The following is a 23,396-nucleotide window of genomic DNA, read 5'->3' as shown; positions in this document are numbered from 1 at the left end:
CTGTTTAATGCAGGTATGTATGATCAGAAGGACAGGTTAATCTGTAGAATATCTACTATCAACTGGTAACCTGATATCAAGGTCAGGTCTCGGTTTAATGCAGGTATGTATGATCTGAAGGACAGGTAAATCTGTAGAATATCTACTGTCAACTAGTAACCTGATATCAAAGTCAGGTCTCGGTTTAATGCAGGTATGTATGATCTGAAGGACAGGTAAATATGTAGAATACCTACTATCAACTGGTAACCTGATATCAAGGTCAGGTCTCGGTTTAAATGCAGGTATGTATGATCTGAAGGACAGGTAAATCTGTAGAATATCTACTGTCAACTAGTAACCTGATATCAAAGTCAGGTCTCGGTTTAATGCAGGTATGTATGATCTGAAGGACAGGTAAATATGTAGAATACCTACTATCAACTGGTAACCTGATACCAAGGTCAGGTCTAGGTTTAATGCAGGTACATATAATAATAAAGTTATAGATGTGTGTGCTACATCATTTACATATCAACCCTGCAACATCATATAAACAATAAAAGACATATAGTAGTCAATGGTCAGAATTTTATCTTCATACAGCATGAGACGGTCTAATATTTCCTGAATCTAGGCAAATTTTGAATTATTTTAATGATCCAAAAGATCCATCATAAATATTCAATGAACAATATTACTAACATACATAATTAAACTAGTGCTGAGATTCAGGTTTTTAGAAACATAAGCATGTGGGGTTAAGCTTTTTATTAGGGAACTCAATTTTCCCCCATATTTTTCATTTAGTGTAAAATAAAAAAAAAGATACAGAGACAAGTAAAAGTTTACAGATCAGAAAATATGATTCATAAAAGTTATTGAATATTAATATAAAAGGAAGATAATTTCTGTACTCAATGTTTTTCCTGTAAAGAATTTATCACAAAAGAGAGGGAAAATAATAATTAATGACCTATAAAATATCCAAATGCACAATGTGCATAAAATAAGTAAAGCAGTTCAACTTTTTACATACGTTTAATCCATTGATTAAACAAATATTTAATTGTAAAATATCAGGTAAAGCAGTCATGATTTCTTCACATTTGTATGCCATTATGATATAGACATTATATGTATTATGTTGACAGACATCTGGATTAGCAGTTGTGGCAGACAAACTGAATTTCTACAGATATCTTTCACATTTCCGTTCTGTTCATAGAGGAGCTTTCTTTGCTGAGATGAGAACAACAGCAGTCAGAAAATTTCTTCCAGAGGCTTGGGGTAAACAATTTTTTTATACATATATAAAATTTAGGAATGGAAATGGGGAATGTGCTAGAGACAACAGCCAAACCAAAGAGAAGAAAACAGCTGAAGGCAATCAATGGGTCTTCAACACAGCGAGAAAATCCTGCACTTGGTTCTATGTTTGAGATACAATAATGAGAATCCGGCATATTGAATTGGGATTTAATTTCATTGTTATTAATCCATAGAATTTTAAATTGCAGTTAGGTGTTATTAGATAATAAATCTCATGAACAATAAACTAATTGAAAGGATTTCATCAAATTATCAGCTGTTCTGTCATTTGTTGAAACACCGTGGAAAGAATTAGGTTTTGGATAAGAAATTCAATCTTCAAACATACTGTGGATTCATTTATTTTCGTGGGTATCAATTTTCGTGAATTGATGAAAATTTGCATTTTTTGTGGATATTTGATTTTGTGGTTTTAATAATCTCTGCATACAAACCCTATGCAATATTTGTGATTCATTGAATAGTTGAATTTGTGTTTCAATTTTACCCATACAACCCACAAAAATTGGTATGCAACAATTAATAATGAATCCACTGTATACGAAATTGCATTAAAAGATGATATTAAAGATTTGTAAATTGTTTTCAGGTTTTCTATGTCCTGTTCACACCCCTGATGGAGCCCCTTGTGGTCTCTTAAATCACATGACAGCATTTTGCCAGGTAAGGAATGTAAATGTGTTGTTATTTTGTTTGATTTGTTTCTTTGACAAAACAGTTGTCAGTGTTGTTGGATATATTAATGTGTCTGTCTGTCAACTTATGAAACTTCAATAATGCAACACAGACAACAAGTCTCATTCTGAACTTCTTTAAATTTGTTCTGAGGATTTCTATATACATGTAATTACAGTCTTCAAAACCTTCCATGAAAAATTAAAGGAATGGTTGTGAGAAGGTAGTCAATTTGTTAATGCATAACTCATTATTGGTTTAATAATGTCATTGTTAATATCATTAAAGTGTCATAGTCTCAATGAATTGCTGTTTATTTGGATACTCATGTATCAATTTAAAATTTTACATGAGGGTTTCATTTTCCTCCAAAAAATTTCAAATTGAATGATTAGTTAGCATGCTCTACTGCAGCAACATAAACTAACAGGTAGATATTGACAGAATAGTAATTTTTGTCACAAAACATGTTTCCATTTTCACAGGCTGTCAACATACAGTATCCTACAGCACATTTATACAAGTTACTGATATCACTTGGTGTGACACCATTTGATGCTCCTCCACCTGGGAACCTTAAAGACTGCTTCCCTGTTTTACTGGATGGTAGACACATGGGATATCTTCATTCATCTATAGCTAAAAAAGTAGAACAGAAATTGAGGGTTATGAAAGTCAAAGGTTTGAAACAGGTTTGCAATTAAAGAATTCAAGGCATGGAATTTCGGAATGAGATAGGTGCATACATTTTTGTGAATCTTTGACAACCAACAATGGTGCAAGTATAAGTACAAATGTAGTGCGATCCTTGGTGAAGGAGAATATCAATATCAGAAGACAAAGTAACTGTAATGTATCTCCTCTCATTAATAAGAATGTTACAATATAATTCCTAATTTACTGTAGAATGGGATTATAGGCCAAAACTTTATTGAACTATTTTGATACTTTGCTGTAAATATAATTCATATTGTGCAATTTGAAAATTAAAATACAAAGTCTTTCTATATTCTTCACATAACAATAAAAAAAAAAGACAAGCTTACGCTTGAACATACATTTGTGTTCTAAAATTTCTAGAATGTACAACAAAGGTAAAATCTTTTTGTAAAATATTGAAGGCCCTGAAAAGGACCGTTACTTTATAAGAGATTTCATCAGCTGCTGGCACTCTATTCATGTCTAATGCCTTATTTCCTCATCTCTTGTTGGGCTTTCAAGTGTAACGTAATCTCTGCCATTTTGTTTATTTACGTCTGTGACGTCATTTTCATGGGAGATAACTCAAGTACAAATCAACAAACATACTCTAAAGGTTATTCGCTGGTGAATAATAGGGTTATTCACCGCTGGTGGAAATTTTTAGGGTTATTCATCCTTCCTTGTAATTGAATGAAAAACAACTGAATTATTCCATGTCACGTGATAACGTTTTACCCAATAGAATTGTTTAAAATATATGTAAGGTATAATAATATGAGTTATCTCCCTTGTTATTTTAAAATTAATTTTGATAAATCAAAAGTGACTACTTTGTTGCGCATTCTAAGCCATTATTGATCATATATGATATATTTGTCTGATTTTTCAGGTTCCCACAATGATGGAGATATGTCTTATTCCCAAGACAGAATTTGCTAGTCAGTATCCCGGTCTGTACCTGTTTACAACACCAGCTAGGATGATGAGACCAGTTAAGAACCTAGCATTAGATACAACAGAGATGATTGGATCATTTGAACAAGTTTATATGGATATCTGTATAAATCAGAACGAGGCTATTCCTGGGGTAAGTTGGATCATTTCAATAAGTTTGTATATATTTTTATATATTTACGAAATGTGAAATACCAACTGAGAATGATGTACTTTAATAAATATATTATATAATGCAATTAATATTTTTTCTGCTGATTTTTAAAATGTATCCAAGATATTTTTAAAATTCTTTAATATTTCTGACAGATAACACAATTCTATACAAAATAAGTTTGATGATTCAAACAACTTTGTATGGATATCTGTATGCTTATGTATACTTAACATTGATAATTGTTTATTTTTATGAATAAGGCTCTCTCGTTGTAACATGGAAATGTCTATTTTCAGGTGACAACACACGAAGAGTTTAGTGAAATTAGAATGTTATCATCATTGGCTTGCCTAACACCTTACTCAGACTGTAACCAGAGTCCTAGGAACATGTACCAATGTCAGGTACAGTACTCAACATACGTTACATTGTAGGGAAATACATTAGTGTGAAAAAAAATTGCATGTCTGATATTGCTTTATAACATGTGTTCAATTATATTTCTAAAGTATGGTTTTCTGTTTATTCTTACAGCTAATACATTAATGCTAGCAAGACAAATCTTTGTATGGCTTGCTTGCTTTGCTTGTATCAATGTTTGCTCAAGCATGGCAATTAAGATAGGCGGGGCTTCAGAATGTATACGTCATACTTAAATTTTATTGGACGGTTATTTTGAAGTTAAGGAAACTAAATTTTAAACATCACAGGATGACAAATATAAAGCGCAATCGTAGAAATGGAAGCCAAAAAAATGTATTTGATTTTTCTCGACGATATGCATTTTCATCATCCAACTGAAAAGACTGTCGTCAAGTACTTTTAGAAAAGCAAAATAACTAGTCGAACACACCTACTCAGATTTAGTGATTCATTACATAGGTATTTCATTTGACCCATATATTTCATCTTTTAGTATTGTGATTTTTTTATGTTATAAAGTCAACCTGTAGCTTTGCTATATAAAAATGATAGAATGTGAAGCGAGATGATGTATCAAATTTTCTTCCTTTGTGCGTTTTTTAGACAAATTATTCATCTCAAACACACCCTAACATAAGAAGGTTCGCTCGATTTTCTCTTTTTGATACAATTGTTTCCAATTTATTTTTTTTTTTTTTTCTTGAGTCAAGTAATGGAAGGACAGACACGGAAATCAGTAAACTTATAGATTGATATGTTCTCCGTATGTATTAATTAAAAAAAAGGGGAAGAATTTTCTTCATCCAACTTGATATATAACCATGTCGTTGACTTGATATCTAACTGTTCTACTTAACTATGTAAAAGATAAATTAAAAACTTATGCAAATAGTTGTTTTTTACAATAAAACACTCGTATTTGAGAAGAAAATTGTTATTTGATTTGTTTCTATTCACTTTAAAAAAAAATCTTACTAAAGTAAACATAACAGAAAGCACTTATCGCCTTCTCTATAAACAAAGAATAATCAGTTTGAAGGTTTACAAGCAAAAATTAGTCCAAAGTGCGCAATATTCAATAATAATAGACATAATAAATGAAATAATTTAGTCCCCCCCCCCCCTAATTAATTTATCCCTTTTATTAGAAAATCAAGTGCACCTTCTTTATGAGGGTGGGTTTGAGATGGATATTTTGTGTCGAAAACGTACAAAGAAAGAATATTTGATACATCATCTCGCTTCAGATTCTATCATTTTTATATAGCAAAGCTACAGGTTGACGTTATAACACAAAAATATCATAGTACTAAAAGATGAAATATATGGGTCAAATGAAATACCTATGTAATGAATCACTCGAAATCAGAGTAGGTGTGTTCGAATAGCTTTTTTGTTTTACTAAAAGTACTTGACGACAGTCTTTTCAGTTGGATGATAAAAAAAATGCATATCTTTGAGAGAAAAAAAAAAAAAAATTTTTGGCTTCCATTTCTACGATTGCGCTTTATATTTGTCATCTTGTGATGTTTTAAAATTTAGTGTGACTGTCCTTAACTTCAAACATAACGTCCAATAAAATTTAAGTATGCTGTATACAAGCTGAAGCCCCGCCTATCTTAATTGCCATGCTTCAGCAAACATTGATACAAGCAAAGCAAGCAAGTCAAACAAAGATTTGTCTTGCTAGCATTAATGTAAAAGCTGTAAAAAAAAAAAAACTGTGCCAATGTTTGTTTTAGGAATTTTCACTTCTGAAATTATATTGCTTATTTATGCAATACTTATTACTTATCCTTGATCATTTATGGAGTATTTTCTTAAGAACCAAAATTCAGTAAATGTTGCTATGGTTACAGATTTATTTTTCTGATTAAATCAGTATGTTGTCCTCACATATGACTAAAAATAATTTATTAGTTTATAATCAAACATATAAGTTTGTCTGAATAAACAGTATTTCAAAACATTTCGAGAAATTGCTACTGTGAATTCATTTATTTTCGTGGGTACCAATTTTCATGGATTAAGAAAAACTTGCATGTTCGTAGATATTTAATTTCGTTGTTTTGCTGAAGTGTGTAAACAAGCCTATATAAAAGTTTGTATTCGTTGAACATTCAATTTCGTGATTCTGGTACCGATGAAATCCAAAAAATATTGGTATTCAATGAATGATAATGAATCCATGAATTCTGATTGTTTTTCCTCTTACAGATGGGTAAACAGACTATGGGAACACCTTGCCATGCCTACAAGTATAGAGCTGATAATAAATTATACAGAATACAGACCCCTCAATCACCAATGGTCCGACCAGGCATGCATGATCACTATGATGTAGACAACTATCCCATGGGAACTAATGCTGTGGTAGCTGTTATATCATACACAGTGAGTTTGTGTATTAACTGCCTGAACACAAATATCTGATGTTCACTATAGGCATAACGTAAGGGTACCCAAATTGCACCATTTAGAAAAAAATAGCTACGGTAATCTTACAAGATTTCCTAGAGACTAAACAATTTGTATTTTTATGATTTGATACTATGCACGTCTTTCAACATAGGTAAACATATTCAGATATACACAAAACGTTTACAGTATTTATCAACAGATGGACTGTTTACTGAAAAGGCAAAAATGTCTGAAAACGTCACCATGCGACGTCATCAAAACGTCATCTTTTTAAAATTAGCAAATACAATATACTATGAGTATCCACTTCGTAAAATATGAAGAGTAAGCATGGACTAATATCTAATTATTCAAATATTTGAAGAAATTAAACAAAAGCTCGGTTATTACACTTTTGACCATGTGAATTTAAGCATGGATGCAATTTGGGTATTCCTCATTACAAAATCATGGATAGTTTGGAGGTTGATTCAAACCCATTTTTAGCTCACCTGGCCCGAAGGGCCAAGTGAGCTTTCTCATCACTTGGCCTCCGGCGTCCGTCGTCTGTCGTCGTCGTTAACTTTTACAAAAATCTTCTCCTCAAAAACTACTGGGCCAAATTAAATCAAACTTGGACACAATCATCATTGGGGTATCTAGTTTAAAAAATGTGTGGCGTGACCCGTCAAACCAACCAAGATGGCCGCCATGGCTAAAAATAGAACATAATGGTAAAATGCAGTTTTTGGCTTATAACTCAAAAACCAAAGCATTTAGAGCAAATCTGACATGGGGTTAAATAGTTAATCAGGTCAAGATCTATCTGCCCTAAAATTTTCAGATGAATAGGACAACCTGTTGTTGGGTTGCTGCCCTAAATTGGTAATTTAAGGGAAATTTTGTCCGTTTTCGCTTATTATCTTGAATACTATTGTAAATAGAGATAAACTGTAAACAGCAATAATGTTCAGCAAAGTAAGATCTACAAATAAGTTAGCATGACCAAAATGGTCAGTTGACCTCTTTAGGAGTTATTGCCCTTTATAGTCAATTTTTAACCATTTTTTAGCTCACCTGACCTGAAAGGTCAAGTGAGCTTTTCTCATCACTTGGCGTCCGTCGTCCGTCGTCCGTAAACTTTTACAAAAATCTTCTCCTCTGAAACTACTGGGCCAAATTTAACCAAACTTGGCCACAATCATCCTTGGGGTATCTAGTTTTAAAAATGTGTCCGGTGATCTGGCCATCCAACCAAGATGGCCGCCATGGCTAAAAATAGAACACAGGGGTATAATGTATATTTTGGCTTATATCTTTGAAACCAAAACATTTAGAGCAAATCTGACATGTGGTAAAATTGTTGATCAGGTCAAGATCTATCTGCCCTGAAATTTTCAGACGAATGGGACAACTTGTTGTTGGGTTGCTGCCCCTGAATTGGTTATTTTAAGGAAATTTTGCAGTTTTTGGCTATTATCTTGAATACTATTATAGATAGAGATAAACTGTAAACAGCAATAATGTTCAGCAAAGTAAGACCTACAAATAAGTCAACATGACCAAAATTGTCAGTCAATCCCTTAAGGAGTTATTGCCCTTTATAGTCAATTTTTAACAACTTTTCGTCATATTTTGTAACTTGTACAAAAATTTTCTTCTCTGAAACTACATGGCCAAATTTAACCAAACTTGGCCACAATTATCATTGTGGTATATAATTTAAAAAATGTGTCCGATGACCCCGCCTACCAAACAAAATGGCCGACATGGCTAAAATTAGAACATAGCGGTAAAATGCAGTTTTTGAATTATATCTTTGAAACTAAGACATTTAGGGCAAATCTTTCAAGATTTAAATGTCCATCAGAATAAGATCTTTCCCCTCACAAATTTTCAGATGAATCTGACAACTCTTTGTTGAGTTGCTGCCCTAAAATTGTTAATTTTAAGGAAATTTTGCAGTTTTTGGTTATTATCTTGAATACTATTATAGATAGAGATAAACTGTAAACAGCAATACTGTTCAGCAAAGTAAGATCTACAAATAAGTCAACATGATCAGAATTGTTAGAGGACCCCTTTAGGAGTTATTGCCCTTTATAGTCAATATTGAACAACTTTTGTCATTTTTAGCTCACCTGACCTGAAAGGTCAAGTGAGCTTTTCTCATCACTTGGCGTCCGTCGTCCGTCGTCCTGCGTCCGTCGTCTGTCGTCCGTCGTCCGTAAACTTTTACAAAAATCTTCTCCTCTGAAACTACTGGGCCAAATTTCACCAAACTTGGCCGCAATCATCCTAGGGGTATCTAGTTTTAAAAATGTGTCCGATGACCTGGCCATCCAACCAAGATGGCCGCCATGGCTAAAAATAGAACACAGGGGTAAAATGTATATTTTGGCTTATATCTTTAAAACCAAAGCATTTAGAGCAAATCTGACATGAGGTAAAATTGTTGATCAGGTCATTCTCTATCTGCCCTGAAATTTTCAGACGAATCCAACAACCTTTTGTTGGGATGCTGCCCCTGAATTGTTTTTTTTAAGAAAATTTTGCAGTTTTTGGTGATTTTCTTGAAAACTATTATTGATAGAGATAAACTGTAAACAGCAATAATGTTCAGCAAAGTAAGACCTACAAATAAGTTAACACGATCAAAATTGTCAGTCAATCCCTTAAGGAGTTATTGCCCTTTATAGTGAATTTTTTACAACTTTTTGTCATTTTTTGTAACTTGTACAAATATCTTCTTCTCTGAAACTGCTTGGCCAAATTTAACCAAACTTAGCCACAATTATTATTGTGGTATACAGATTAAAAAATGTGTCCGATGACCCCGCCTACCAAACAAAATGGCCGACCTGGCTAAAATTAGAACATAGTGGTAAAATGCCGTTTTTGCTTGATATCTTTGAAACTAAGACATTTAGGGCAACTCTTTCAAGATTTAAATGTCCCTCAGAATAAGATCTATCCCCTCACATATTTTCAGATGAATCGGACAATCCGTTGTTGGATTGCTGCCCTAAAATTGGTAATTTTAAGAAAATTTTGCAGTTTCTGGTTATTATCTTGAATACTATTATAGATAGAGATAAACTGTAAACAGCAATTATGTTCAGCAAAGTAATATCTACAAATAAGTCAACATGATGAAAGTTGTTAGATGACCCCTTAAGGATATATTGCCCTTTATAGTCAATATTGAACAACTTTTTGTCATTTTTGTAACTTTTACAAAAATCTTCTTTCTTAAACTTCTGGGCTAAATTTAACCAAACTCGTTCACAATAATTACTAGGGTGTCTATTTACAAAGCTAATGACTCTGCCTACCAACTAAGATGGCCGACATCAGTAAATACAGTAACAGGTGAGCGACACAGGCTCTTGAGAGCCTCTAGTTGTAACTTGTACAAATATCTTCTTTTCTGAAACTATGGGCCAAATTTAAACAAACTTGGCCACAATCATTACTAGGGTATCTATTTAAAAAAAAGTGTCTAATGACCCCACCTACCAACCGAGATGATCGACATCAGTAAATACAGTAACAGGTGAGCGACACAGGCTCTTGAGAGCCTCTAGTTTGTTAATCTTAGTAATCTTTTACAAAAATCTTCTCCTCTGAAACTGCCAGGCCATATTATACCAAACTTGGCCACAATCATCATTGGGGTATTTAGTTTAAAAAATGTGTGGCGTGACCCTTCAAACAAACCAACATGGCCGCCACGGCTAAAAATAGAACATAGGGGTAAAATGCAGTTTTTGGCTTATAACGCAAAAACCAAAGCATTTAGAGCAAATATGACATGGGGGTATAATTGTTTAGCAGGTCAAGATCTATCTGCCCTGAAATTTTCAGATGAATCGGACAACCCGTTGTTGGGTTGCTGCCCCTGAATCGGTAATTTTAGGGAAATTTTGCTGTTTTTGTTTATTATCTTGAATATTATTATAGATAGAGATAAACTGTAAACTGCAATAATGTTCAGTTAAGTAAGATCTACAAATAAGTCAACATGACCAAAATGGTCAGTTGACCCCTTTAGGATTTATTGCCCTTCATAGTCAATTTTTTACAATTTTCCTGAAATTTGTAAATTTTAACTAACATTTTCCACTGAAACTACTGGGCCAAGTTCAATATATATAGAAATAATTGTAAGCAGCAAGAATGTTCAGTAAAATTTTTAATATTCACATAGACCAAGGTGAGCGACACAGGCTCTAAAGAGCCTCTAGTTTTATGACTCAATATGGATTAAAAATTAAATTGGTGTACCTATACAATAAAGAAGGATAGGGCTACAAAATGAACACAGTATGGACATTTTTTTCTTGATCATAAAAAAACGTAGGTGAAAAAACTGTCAAAATAGGTGCAATTTGGGTACAGCCACGTTACATGGCAATTGAATTTTTGTTGTAACGGCTGTTATTCACAAAATTAGTTTATTTTTAACAGTCTGGTTTCAGTGGAAAAAAATTGTAAGAGGGGTTCTAAAGAATTCAAACAGCTGGAAGCTGTTCATCTAAAATTTGTTAATAGGCTTCATGTCAGCATTGTATATTGTGTGAATTGGTTTCAGATTCATCAGGCATCAACTTCTTGTTTAATACCGACATACTTATGTATTGTATAAAGCACATATAGGCCATGTATGAAATATTGTTAGCATTTTTCTAGAGAGCTACAAATAAGCACTCCATGGCATTTGTATCTGGCTTCATGTAAATATGCTTTAAAATGTATTAATCAAAATGCATGTAATTGTTTTCAACTTCCTGTATAAAAAATAAACTGTAAAAGTAGGGGTATCATAAAAGTTTTTTAGTTTGTCCTTAAAATGTTAAGGATTGCTGACAAAAAAAGTTCATATAAACTTCTAACAAGGTATATTTTTTATTCATTATTATTTTGAAAAAGCCATGTATTTTATGTTCATGACAAAGCATCGAACAATGTATTATCTATTAAATCATTTATTGGAACAGACTTAATCCTAGCTACTTTAGATCTATTGTCTGATAACAAGAATGTAAGTTTTATAGGGTTTTACAAATGTATTTTACACTATTAACATCATTGTCAATGCATTCCTACATTTGCAACCTGACAACAAATTGTGTAATCAGATATTGAACAAATTTTTATAGCTTTTCATTTGTTTTTAGGGTTATGACATGGAAGATGCCATGATTTTGAATAAATCAGCATTTGATAGAGGATTTGCACATGGATCTATTTATAAATCTGAGGTAATTTATCAGACTTCTTATACTGTAAAATGGTATATCATTTGAAACATACATTTATATGCAGTATATAATGTACCAAATTCTTTAAAACCGTCTTAAAATATGGATTAATCCAAAGTAAAGATTAGAAAACCTATGTGGAATAGATATTAAAGAGATACAAAAGAGAGACAAAAGATACCAGTCAAACTCATAAATCGAAAATAAACTGACAACGCCTGGCTAAAAATGAAAGACAACTTTCTTTTCAGTCTCCTTTGTGTCCTGTACATTTTTCTATCAAAATGGATGTAATATTCAAAGACTTGCTACTTTGTGAGACAACAATCAAACAAAAATCATAAAAAGATGTCAAGTGCATTCTCCATTTTCAATTTTATTAACACGGGCAGTTGTCAATAAAAAAATATCTCAGACTTAAAATGTTCTAGGGATATAAAATGGTTAGAATAGACTGGGGCTTTTCCGTTGAAATGTGTGCAGGAGGGAAGGAATGGAGTTTCAAACTATCCCTTCAACCAAGAACCATTTTTTTAGACAGATTGCATAATATTAATAGACTCATACTGCAAAAAAGACCCATGACCTTATAATTAAACTTCTCTTCCCACCCTCTTACATAGATTTTAACGGAATAAACCTATTAACAGAAACTGTTGAGATCTGCTGTTGATTCAAAATTTTTCAATATTTATGATATGCCATTATCCTACTATGCCTTTGTTAGACATACATGTTACTGCTTCATTGACAATACTTAAAAGTAAGAATCAGGGTCCGGTGAACTGTAAGGAAGATTCTACATTGATCTCAAATGAAATTGAGTCACATAGCGTTTTTTTTAATGAAATAAAAAACCATTAATATATGCATTTTGTAGAGATTGTTTATAGGAGTCAGAATAATTATTTCTCATTGTAAATAAAAATTGCAGACCTGACATTTTGAGAACATTTAGTGAGAAATATTTAAGATGAAAGAAAATTTTCTCCTTTAATAGAATGTATTATCCAGCCATGCAGTGTGCATGTATCCATCTATTCAACCCATTATTCATCAACTTTTAAAATCTGAAATCAACCACTCTTTATACCAACTTAATTATCACTGTACTATTATGCATATTTTAGGGGCCAGCTGAAGGACACCTATGGGTGCGGGAATTCTCGCTACATTGAAGACCCATTGGTTGCCTTCGGCTGTTGTTTGCTCTATGGTCAGGTGGTTGTCGCTTTGACATATTCACCATTTCCTTTCTCAATTTTATTACTCTATTTTCAGCTGATTGATCTGAGGAAGAAAGCACAGGACAAATACAGAACAGTGCTAGTATTTGGTATGGAAGTATTTTTAATATCATTATTTTTACATTATAACATTATGTATTTATAAATTAGGTCCATCTTTATAAATTAAATTTGAAATATCTAAAAATAGTATGTAATTATGCCCCACCTACGATAGTAGAGGGGCATTATGTTTTCTGGTCTGTTCGTCTGTTCGACCGTCCGTACGTCTGTCCTGCTTCAGGTTAAAGTTTTTGGTCAAGGTAGTTTTTGATGAAGTTGAAGTCCAATCGACTTCAAACTTGGTAAACATGTTTTCTATGATATGATCTTTCTAATTTTAATGCCAAATTAGAGATTTAACCCCAATTTCACGGTCCACTGAACATAGAAAATGATAAAGCGAGTGGGGCATTCGTGTACTGAGGACACATTCTTGTTTTTTTTATTTTATACACAACACAATTTAAGATATATGTTTAATATTAAAATATCAAAACATACTAAAACTACAAACTAAATATTAAAATAAACTATCATAACAGTACATATCTTTCTACATTGTATGACAAACTATATAATACATTATTGGCTTTCTGGGGGCTACTCATTCACTTAAGAGAATTGAAATAAACATTTCAAACTATTCAAAATATGAGAAAATAAATTCAAAACTTATCAAAATATGAGAAAAATAAAAATAAGCGATTAGTAAAAAATGTTCCTGGGGCGATCCCCAGGAATGAACCTATGTGTTTCCTGGAGCAATCCCCAGGAATGAACCTATGTGTTTCCTGGGGCGATCCCCAGGAATGAGCCTATGTGTTTCCTGGGGCGATCCCCAGGAATGAACCTATGTGTTTCCTGGGGCGATCCCCAGGAATGAACCTATGTGTTTCCTGGGGCGATCCCCAGGAATGAGCCTATGTGTTTCCTGGGGCGATCCCAAGGAATGAACCTATGTGTTTCCTGGGGCGATCCCCAGGAATGAGCCTATGTGTTTCCTGGGGCGATCCCCAGGAATGAACCTACATTCCTCGACAGGAATGAACCTAATTGCTCCTGGGCGATCCCAGCGTAGTAAAAATACTACTTAAAATACAATTGTTCCTCGACAGGAATTAACCTATCTGATGTATTATTGAATTGGGGGAGTATGATTCCCCTGGAATTAAAAGATCTGATGTATTATTGAATTGGGGGAGTATGATTCCCCTGGAATTAAAAAGAAAGGCACATATCATTTCCATATGAGTAGCCCCTAAACAAGAGATGAACAAATATTAATATATTTAAACTAACAAACAAGATATATGAAGAAAATATAACATGTCATAGCAATTTCAAATCACTCTTTCTATAACTTCAATTTTATAGATGATATATTTTAACTTCGCAGGAATGCATAGCATGAAAACACTTTAGCTTGAATGAAAATATAACAAACTAAACAACTGTATGAATATTCTTAAACAGAAATACCAAGAACAGGGAGTCAGAATTACACAATATTGGTCTGACTGTAACTTAGAGTAACACCTTTAAAATTTTACATTTTTTAATACATCCATATCGTACCTATCACGTAAGTTAAATACCCAGTTAATGCACAGGTGTAGTTGGGGCTGGTGGGTGGGATAACTGATTGTAATGCATCAAATACAACGATGCTTCCTCTCAATTCATCAACAATACTCTAACCCCCTCTAGGGCACTATTCCTACTAAGCTAAAAATAGATGTTATGTAATTGCCTAAGAATAGACTAGAAACCTGCCTGCTGAAATCATTGATAACAAATACATTGTATTGTGTATAACTATAATTTAATAAATCAAATTTCCTGAAATGACATTGCTAACCTTATTGCTATTTGAGAATCTGTGACACTTGACCAAGAATTTGGGACACTTGAAATAAGGATGTCATACAACAATCACTTTTCCTTTACAGCCTCAGAATTTTTTCTCTTGATAGTATAAAAATAAAATAAAAAAATGTATGTGAATGTGTGTGGTTAATAGCCATGGCAGACACATAGGGATAAGATGTATTTGACAAGTATCCACCACTGTTTACTCTGATATGATATTATTTTGTTGACTAATTATATTGTAAGTTTTAAACTTAAAATAATAATTTTATGTTGTTGATATAGGTAGTAAAGCAGGTGACAAAAGAACAGAAGGAAAACTGGATCCTGATGGGTTACCTCCTATTGGTACATATCTACAGGATGGAGATGTTTATTACAGGTACCAGTTACATGTTGGCACATATATCTGGAAGGACTATTGCAAAAAAAACATTTATCATTATTTCTCTAATTTTTGTGCTATTTTCACATTTCCTAAGCGGTGTGAGAAAGATTTTTCTCATCACTAGTGAAATATCTGTTTTATCAGTAAATAATTGGTCGAAATTTGATTATGGTCTTTAATTTTCTTGATTTCTTCTGAATTTCCTATTGTGACGTCATGAAAAAAAGTGACAATATCTGATGACGTCGCATAAAAAGAACAAAACTTTCTGCAAATGTTTGTAAAGGAAAGATAAAAATCATTAGAGAAACAGTTTCCACTACTCTAACTCGTGTATTACTTAATTTAAGTTTTTTGATTCCAGCTTCTACAATCTGCAGACAGGAGAATATAGAGTAGAAAGGTATCGTAAAAGTGAACCTTCTTATGTTGATCACATCAAAATAATTGGTAATGACACAGGAACAGGGGACATGGAGAAAGTCTGTATTGTACTCAGAATTGTGGTAAGAACTTTTACTCAGAATTGTGGTGAGTACTTTTACTCAGAATTGTGGTAAGTACTTTTAAATGAAATGTCATCAGTGAGAATTTTTGTAGATGTTTTAACACTGTAATGTGGAAATAAAAAACATTTTAAAAGAGATTTTCACTAAATTCTTATCACGCTGATGTACAGGTGTAATTGTTTTAAACCATGTGTTAATCTCTAGATGTTTAGCACTTAGAAGATGTGGTATGATTGCAAAAAGGACAACTCTCCACAAGAGTCTAAGTGACACAGAATTAAAAATGTAGAGCACTGTTCAACCTTCAGCAATGAGTAAAACCCATACTGCATAGTAAGCTATAAAAGGCCAGGAAATAACAAATGTGCTGTTTTTTTGGGTGTTGAATTTTGTTTTAAATTGATACCCTACCTCATTGATGTCAACCCTAGATCCTGATATCTTTTATTTATGAATTGAATGCTTCTTTTTGTAAATTTATTTGGTGGTAAAAGTGTTGACCGAAGTACATTTTGCATGAAGCGCGGAAGCGCTTCATTCTAAAAATGTACGCACGGTCAACGCTTTTACAACCCTATAAAGTTTCAAAAAGAAGTATTCAATACTTATAATTACATTTTTTTGGCTAAACCCATAAAAACACGATTTTTATCCAGTTTTATTTAATTCACCTGTGCACTTTTTTGTGGGACCTTGTGTCATCATGCATGATAAATGTTATTGTCTGATGCAATTGTTTACGGAATAACATGTTAGCCAATCAGAATAACGTATTATAATGAAACTTACATCTAATGTAATTATTCACACATAATTTAAAAATGTAAAATGTATATTCAAGTATACAAAAACAAGTTTATATCAATGTATTAATAATTTGTATAGCCTTGCTCAGAAAACTTATAGCAGGGTATCCTTAGTGAACTATAGTTCATAGTTATACTCATTTTTAGCTCACCTGGCCCAAAGGGCCAAGTGAGCTTTTCTCATCACTTGGCGTCCGGCGTCGTCGTCCGTCGTCGTCGTCCTGCGTCCGGCGTTAACTTTTACAAAAATCTTCTCCTCTGAAACTACTAGGCCAAATTTAACCAAACTTGGCCACAATCATCATTGGGGTATCTAGTTTAAAAATTGTGTCCGGTGACCCCGCCAACTAACCAAGATGGCCGCCATGGCTATAAATAGAACATAGGGGTAAAATGCAGTTTTTGGCTTATAACTCAAAAACCAAAGCATTTAGGGCAAATCTGACATGGGGGTAATATTGTTAATCAGGTTAAGATCTATCTGCTCTGAAATTGTCAGATGAATCTGACATTCCGTTGTTTGGTTGCTGCCCCTGAATTGGTAATTTTAAGGAAATTTTGTTGTTTTTGGTTATTATCTTGAATATTATTTTAGATAGAGATAAACTGTAAAAAGCAATAATGTTCAGCAAAGTAAGATCTACAAATAAGTCAACATGACCAAAATGATCAGTTGACCACTTTAGGAGTTATTGCCCTTTATAGTCAATTTTTAACCATTTTTCGTAAATCTTAGTAATCTTTTAGAAAAATCTTCTCCTCTGAAACTGCTTGGCCAAATTATTTGAAACTTGGCCACAATCATCATTGGGGTATCTAGTTTAAAAATTGTGTCCGGTGACCCCGCCAACTAACCAAGATGACCGCCATGGCTATAAATAGAACATAGGGGTAAAATGCAGTTTTTGGCTTATAACTCAAAAACCAAAGCATTTAGAGCAAATCTGACATTGGGTAAAATTGTTAATCAGGTGAAGATCTATCTGCCCTGAAATTTTCAGATGAATTGGACAACCTATTTTTGGGTTGCAGCCCCTGAATTGGTAATTTTAAGGAAATTTTGCTGTTTTTGGTTATTATATTGAATATTATTATTAGATATAGGTAAACTGTAAACAGCAATAATGTTCAGCAAGGTCAGATTTACAAATAAGTCAACATGACCAAAATGGTCAGTTGACCTCTTTAGGAGTTATTGCCCTTTAAAGTCAATTTTTAACCATTTTTCGTAAATTTTATATATCTTTTACTAAAATCTTCTTCTCTGAAACTGCTGTGCCAAATTGATCCAAACTTGACCACAATCATCTTTGGGGTTTTTTGTTTAAAAAATGTGTCCGGTGACCTGGCCATCAAACCAAGATGGCCGCCACGGCTAAAAATAGAACATAGGGGTAAAATGCAGTTTTTGGCTTATAACTCAAAAACCAAATAATTGAGAGAAAATCTGACATGAAGTAAAATTGTTAATCAGGTCAAGATCTATCTGCCCGGAAATTTTCAGATGAATTGGACAACCTGTTTTTGAGTTGCGGCCCCTGAATTGGTAATTTTAAGGACATTTTGCTGTTTTTGGTTATTATATTGACTATTATTATAGATATAGGTAAACTATAAACAGCAATAATTTTCAGCAAAGTAAGATCTACAAATATGTCAACATGAAAGAAATGGTCAATGACCCCTGTAGGAGTTATTGACTTTTGTAGTCAATTTTCAATCTGCTTCCTTTGTTTAATATTCACATAGACCAAGGTGAGCGACACAGGCTCTTTAGAGCCTCTAGTTAGTTTTGTTGTCATTGTTGTCATACACCTTATCGCTATTCCGGGCTGACCCTGCCGCTTGAACTTTTGACGCATACAACAATCACTTTTTCATTGTGGCGTCAGCTATTTTGTTTTATGACGTCATAATTTTACGGGAACCTGTGTGATATCCAGTAATGGCGGACAAATAGCGATAAGGTGTATTGGTGCTACAACTCTGTATTTTGAAAATTGAGATAATGTTACCACTCTTTCTTTTATAGAGGAATCCCATTGTAGGAGACAAATTTTCCAGTAGACATGGACAGAAAGGTATTTGTAGGTAAGGTTTATATCAAACATAGAAATTTGTAGGTAATTATAAAAAAGAAGATGTTGTATGATTGTCAATGAGACAACTCTCCACAAGAGACCAAATGACACAAATGTTAACAACCATAGGTCACCGTACGGCCTTCAACAATACAATGAGCAAAGCCCATACCTCTATAAAAAGCCAGGTTAACATCAAACATAGGAATTCGTAGGCATGTTTCAAGTTTTCAATAATCTGATATCATGCACATTTTATTAATGATCGCTAATGCTTAAAGTTGTGACGCAGGAACTTGTTTCTCTTTTATTAATGACTGGCAAATTTCCATACAAGTCTAAATACCTCTATATACAAAACGTAATAAAATATGCTATGTTTTGCTCAGAAGAGACATATCTTTTACATACCAGTACAGTACTGTCAACACTTTATTGATTTCAGTGTTTTGCACCCAGTAGATATATAATTATTACCAGCAGTAAAATTATACACCATTTTATTTTAGTATGTTGTATCCAGTAGAAAATCTCCCCTTTACTGAGAGTGGAATGGTTCCAGATATCATATTCAACCCTCATGGTTATCCATCTAGAATGACAATTGGTAAGTCACTATGGGCTGATTTGTGTCCATTACAAATGTCCTAAAACACCATTGATATGAACACTTTAAGTGTACAAATCAATGGTGTTTTATGACATTCTTCTTTAGCTGACTTTTAATTCTGATATTAAAAATCAAATTGAATTATGCTACTTGTCTTCAGATTTTTCCCCACTATCTATGTAGTAAACAGTACTTTTTGTCACGTTCTGAATTGTATTATGTAATTTAACTAAAATGCATTGTTCAGTGATTTTTAACTCAGTCAGTGAATCCATCTGCTTCCTTTGTTTAATATTCACATAGACCAAGGTGAGCGACATAGGCTCTTTAGATCCTCTAGTTTTAATATTTGCCCCTTGATAGCAACCTATAGTAATCAGTCAAACTTCTTACTTTGTTTACAAATCACAATAGTGTTATTCACTTACTGAGTATTTATTATTATTCGCTGGATACCAATTTTTGTGTATTTAGTGGTTACCCCAGTACCGCAATTTCTTATGTACAGCTAATAACAAATTTTCTATACAAATTTATGCAGACTTTTGCAAAACCACTAATCAAATAGCCAAGAAAATGCAAGTTTTCCTCAATCCATGAAAATTTGGTACCAAAATTCACAGTTGATGCCTATGGGCATTGATCCCTATTATATGATAAATGTTAATATAAAGGTCATCTACAAAAATTAAATTTCAGCCATATGGAACATTACATCAGTGCATATTGTCATTTACAATTTATGATTTCAACTGTTTTCTAGGTATGATGATAGAGAGTATGGCAGGAAAGTCTGCTGCTTCACATGGCCATTGTTATGATGCCACACCATTTAAATACACAGAAGATCAACCACCAATTGATTATATGGGCAAAATGCTGAATGCAGGTAATCACTATGTTGCTATCTTTATAACAAAACTTGTACCAAATATCAAAATCTGTTTTTCTATATTTTAAGCAATTATAAATCCATCATGTAAAAATGATATTTTTTTTTATCGATTTCAGCTGGCTATAATTACTATGGGACAGAGAGAATGTATAGTGGAGTAGATGGAAGAGAACTGGAGGCAGACATCTTTATTGGTATTGTCTATTACCAAAGACTTAGACACATGGTGTCTGACAAATTCCAGGTTTGTTATTTGTAAATCCTGTAGACGTGATTATGGCAGTTTGTATAATGGTTCAAGCTTTATCATTCCAGATTATTCAATTACTGGCCATATAACTTTATTTATGAATGACAAAGATGTTAGTGAGATAGCAATCCAACTATCACAAAATATAAAGACATAAATAATCAAAATAGTCTTCATGATAGACAACTAATTTAACATAAAATAGGCCATTAAAAAACAGTTATTTAAAATCAATATTTAAATGTGTTTGTGGCTAACACATCTTTTTCCTGAAATAATGCCTATGAGAAAATATTTTATAGTACTGATTATTCCCCAGAAAATATTTTTAAGGTATGTGAGTGAGACAATATTAATTTATTTTGTAACTTAATTGTAATAAATAAATAAAAATGCTTACATTTTTTTTACATTTTTTACATTTTGTTAAAAATATTTCCAAGGTTGGTAGTACAGAAAGTAAAATACATTTAACTTGTTATAGGTACGAACCACAGGTCCAATAGATCAGGTGACTCATCAGCCAGTGAAAGGAAGGAAGAGAGGAGGAGGAATAAGATTTGGAGAGATGGAACGAGATGCTTTGATATCTCATGGTTCAGCATTTCTATTACAAGACAGACTTCTCAATTGTTCAGATTCATCATTAGTAAGTAGTTTATAGGAGAGTTTTTAACCAACTTACCTTTAAATTTAAAGTTACAAATGTTTCATAAGTTTCATATGTTTTCCTACCATTGACCTTATTTTAGTGTCCTGGCTATAATGGGTAGGGAAAACCTATATCTAATGTCTAAAGAAGTGATTTATTCCACTTTGGGACATATATGATTGCATATACCATGAACATTTCACATAAAATGTTTGCATTTCTGCAGAATTATTTAAAAATAAAAAAAAAAGGTTAACACACAGTATATGGGCTCTTAAAGTGAAAAAAAATTGCTAAAATTGCAAAAAATAAGAAGTACTTGTGTTTTAAAATACGCCGTTTTAGTAAATACAAATTTGTAACATAGTTTTTATGTGTCTAAAAAGCTGAATAATTCAACCACTTTCAAATTAATAATTTATATATTTTTCAGGCTCGTGTATGCAAAAAATGTGGAAGTATATTATCCCCATATATGGACAGACCTCCATCAGCTAATGCAGCCGTCTCAGCAGAACAGGAACGTAAATGGTCGTGTTCTATCTGTAAACAAACAAACTCTATAGAACTTATCAAAGTGCCTTATGTGTTCAAATACCTTGTAGCAGAGTTAGCCGCAATCAATATAAAGGTGAACTTAGATATCCAAGCATTTTAGTCTTCCTCAAGACATCCAATTAGATATCCAAGCATTATTCTTCCTCAAGGCACCTGTCATTAACAAGAAACCTATGAAATGCTAAGTATTCCATAAACTTATTTTCTTATAAATGTGAATACATTACTGGATTTAGTTGTTCATTTTATGATGTATAAGGTAGACATTTGAAGTTATCTATGGATTCACTATATCTATGGCATTATTTATGAGTAACAGTATGTGTTTATAGGTATTTTGTTTATTTGTTATGTTTCATTAAACAATATGTGAAACTTTAATGTTTTGTTTTATATGTATATTTGTTCAATGTTTTATTTTGTCTTGAATAGTTTTCTTACTTGTGAAACTTTTTTTGTATTAACTTAAACTAAGACTTTTTCAGGCCATGCATACCAACAATACATAATAAATAACTGGAAATCATATTTCAGCCAACTTCAAGTACTTGTCTACAATGTCGTTGTAAAATATCAATCATAGAGATGTCAAACAAACTAATTTTGAAAATATTTTCCCCCATTTGTTTGAAATGGCTGAACTCCAAAGTATTTAGGATACATATTTATATATAAATATTGTATATAAATATAAAGCCTAGATATAATAAGTCAATGATCGTTCTCGCAAGAGTGCTGGATGATTGTGATTCTGTACACAATAAATAAATAAATTTTAGAGAATTTATCTTAGTTTTGAATAAAGAAATAGATGGCATGAGTAAAGTGTTATACTGTCAAGCACTACAGTTAAAACTTCTCATAACACTTCATTGTATATCACCATCACCAAAAGTCAACAATGTAAATGTTCACTTTTTTCCATCCATTTACAAGATTTAGTAACCATGTCACCTCAAGTTTCCAAAACATTAAAGAGAAATACAAAACTTAATTGAAAGGTGCTTTGAAACACCCAAGATATATGTTGATGACTAAAAAAAAATTTCAGCAATAAAATGAAGGGTTAAATTCCTACACCTGTCAAATTTAAGGGATTTTTTTAACCCTTTTTCATACTGAACTGGATGCAACAAACAATGATTTGGTTGTACATGTATTACACCTTGATACATGTACTTTGTATTTATAATGGTACTTACACAGTGACACAAGATCATACATATGACACCTATTCATTGTTCTATACTGTTGAAACTGTTGTAAAAAATGGGACAACACTGCTTTGCAAAGCATGGCCTAATGTTATGATTATATTCTGTCAAAACCCTATCAACAAAAGGAATAATCCATGCAAAGTAATTCACATATTCATGGTTTCATACAGTAACCAATGAAAAGAGACAATTCATGTAAAGAATTGCATTTATTCAATGTATCATACAGCAAATAATTTATTAAAAGGAACAGTATGTGCATAGAATGTCACTATTTCACGGTTTCATTCAGTAAAAAAACCTGAAATGGACAATATAATGCAAACAATGGTCATATCCTGTAGGTTTTCTCTTTCATTATTGTAAATAGTTATCAAAGGTAACAT

At 32.6% G+C, this 23,396-nt stretch overlaps 1 protein-coding gene across 3 annotated transcripts in view; it reads left to right on the top strand.

Moving 5' to 3' along the window:
- Nucleotides 1-22,174, top strand: part of LOC134706656 (DNA-directed RNA polymerase I subunit RPA2-like) — a 39,146-nt gene extending 16,972 nt beyond the window's left edge. For 2 of the 3 annotated variants that reach the window (XM_063565782.1, XM_063565780.1), the window contains 16 exons: nt 1,134-1,269; nt 1,901-1,974; nt 2,472-2,678; nt 3,578-3,775; nt 4,096-4,203; nt 6,440-6,616; nt 11,803-11,886; nt 13,168-13,222; nt 15,330-15,426; nt 15,797-15,938; nt 18,780-18,838; nt 19,338-19,435; nt 20,202-20,327; nt 20,450-20,577; nt 21,068-21,232; nt 21,669-22,174. In XM_063565782.1, coding sequence (XP_063421852.1) covers nt 1,134-1,269; nt 1,901-1,974; nt 2,472-2,678; nt 3,578-3,775; nt 4,096-4,203; nt 6,440-6,616; nt 11,803-11,886; nt 13,168-13,222; nt 15,330-15,426; nt 15,797-15,938; nt 18,780-18,838; nt 19,338-19,435; nt 20,202-20,327; nt 20,450-20,577; nt 21,068-21,232; nt 21,669-21,893 — 2,079 coding nt within the window. In that variant the 3' untranslated portion in view covers nt 21,894-22,174. Of the gene's footprint in view, nt 1-86; nt 104-1,133; nt 1,270-1,900; nt 1,975-2,471; nt 2,679-3,577; nt 3,776-4,095; nt 4,204-6,439; nt 6,617-11,802; nt 11,887-13,167; nt 13,223-15,329; nt 15,427-15,796; nt 15,939-18,779; nt 18,839-19,337; nt 19,436-20,201; nt 20,328-20,449; nt 20,578-21,067; nt 21,233-21,668 lie in introns of all 3 variants that reach the window. The other variant, XM_063565781.1, reaches the window with a different exon arrangement.
- The last annotated feature ends 1,222 nt before the right edge of the window (nt 22,175-23,396 follow it).

This window comes from Mytilus trossulus, chromosome 2, assembly GCF_036588685.1.
Source record: "Mytilus trossulus isolate FHL-02 chromosome 2, PNRI_Mtr1.1.1.hap1, whole genome shotgun sequence".
NCBI classification, from domain to species: Eukaryota; Metazoa; Mollusca; class Bivalvia; order Mytilida; family Mytilidae; genus Mytilus; species Mytilus trossulus.
Note: the sequence above shows the minus strand (reverse complement) of the source record. Positions and strands in the feature narration are given on the sequence as shown.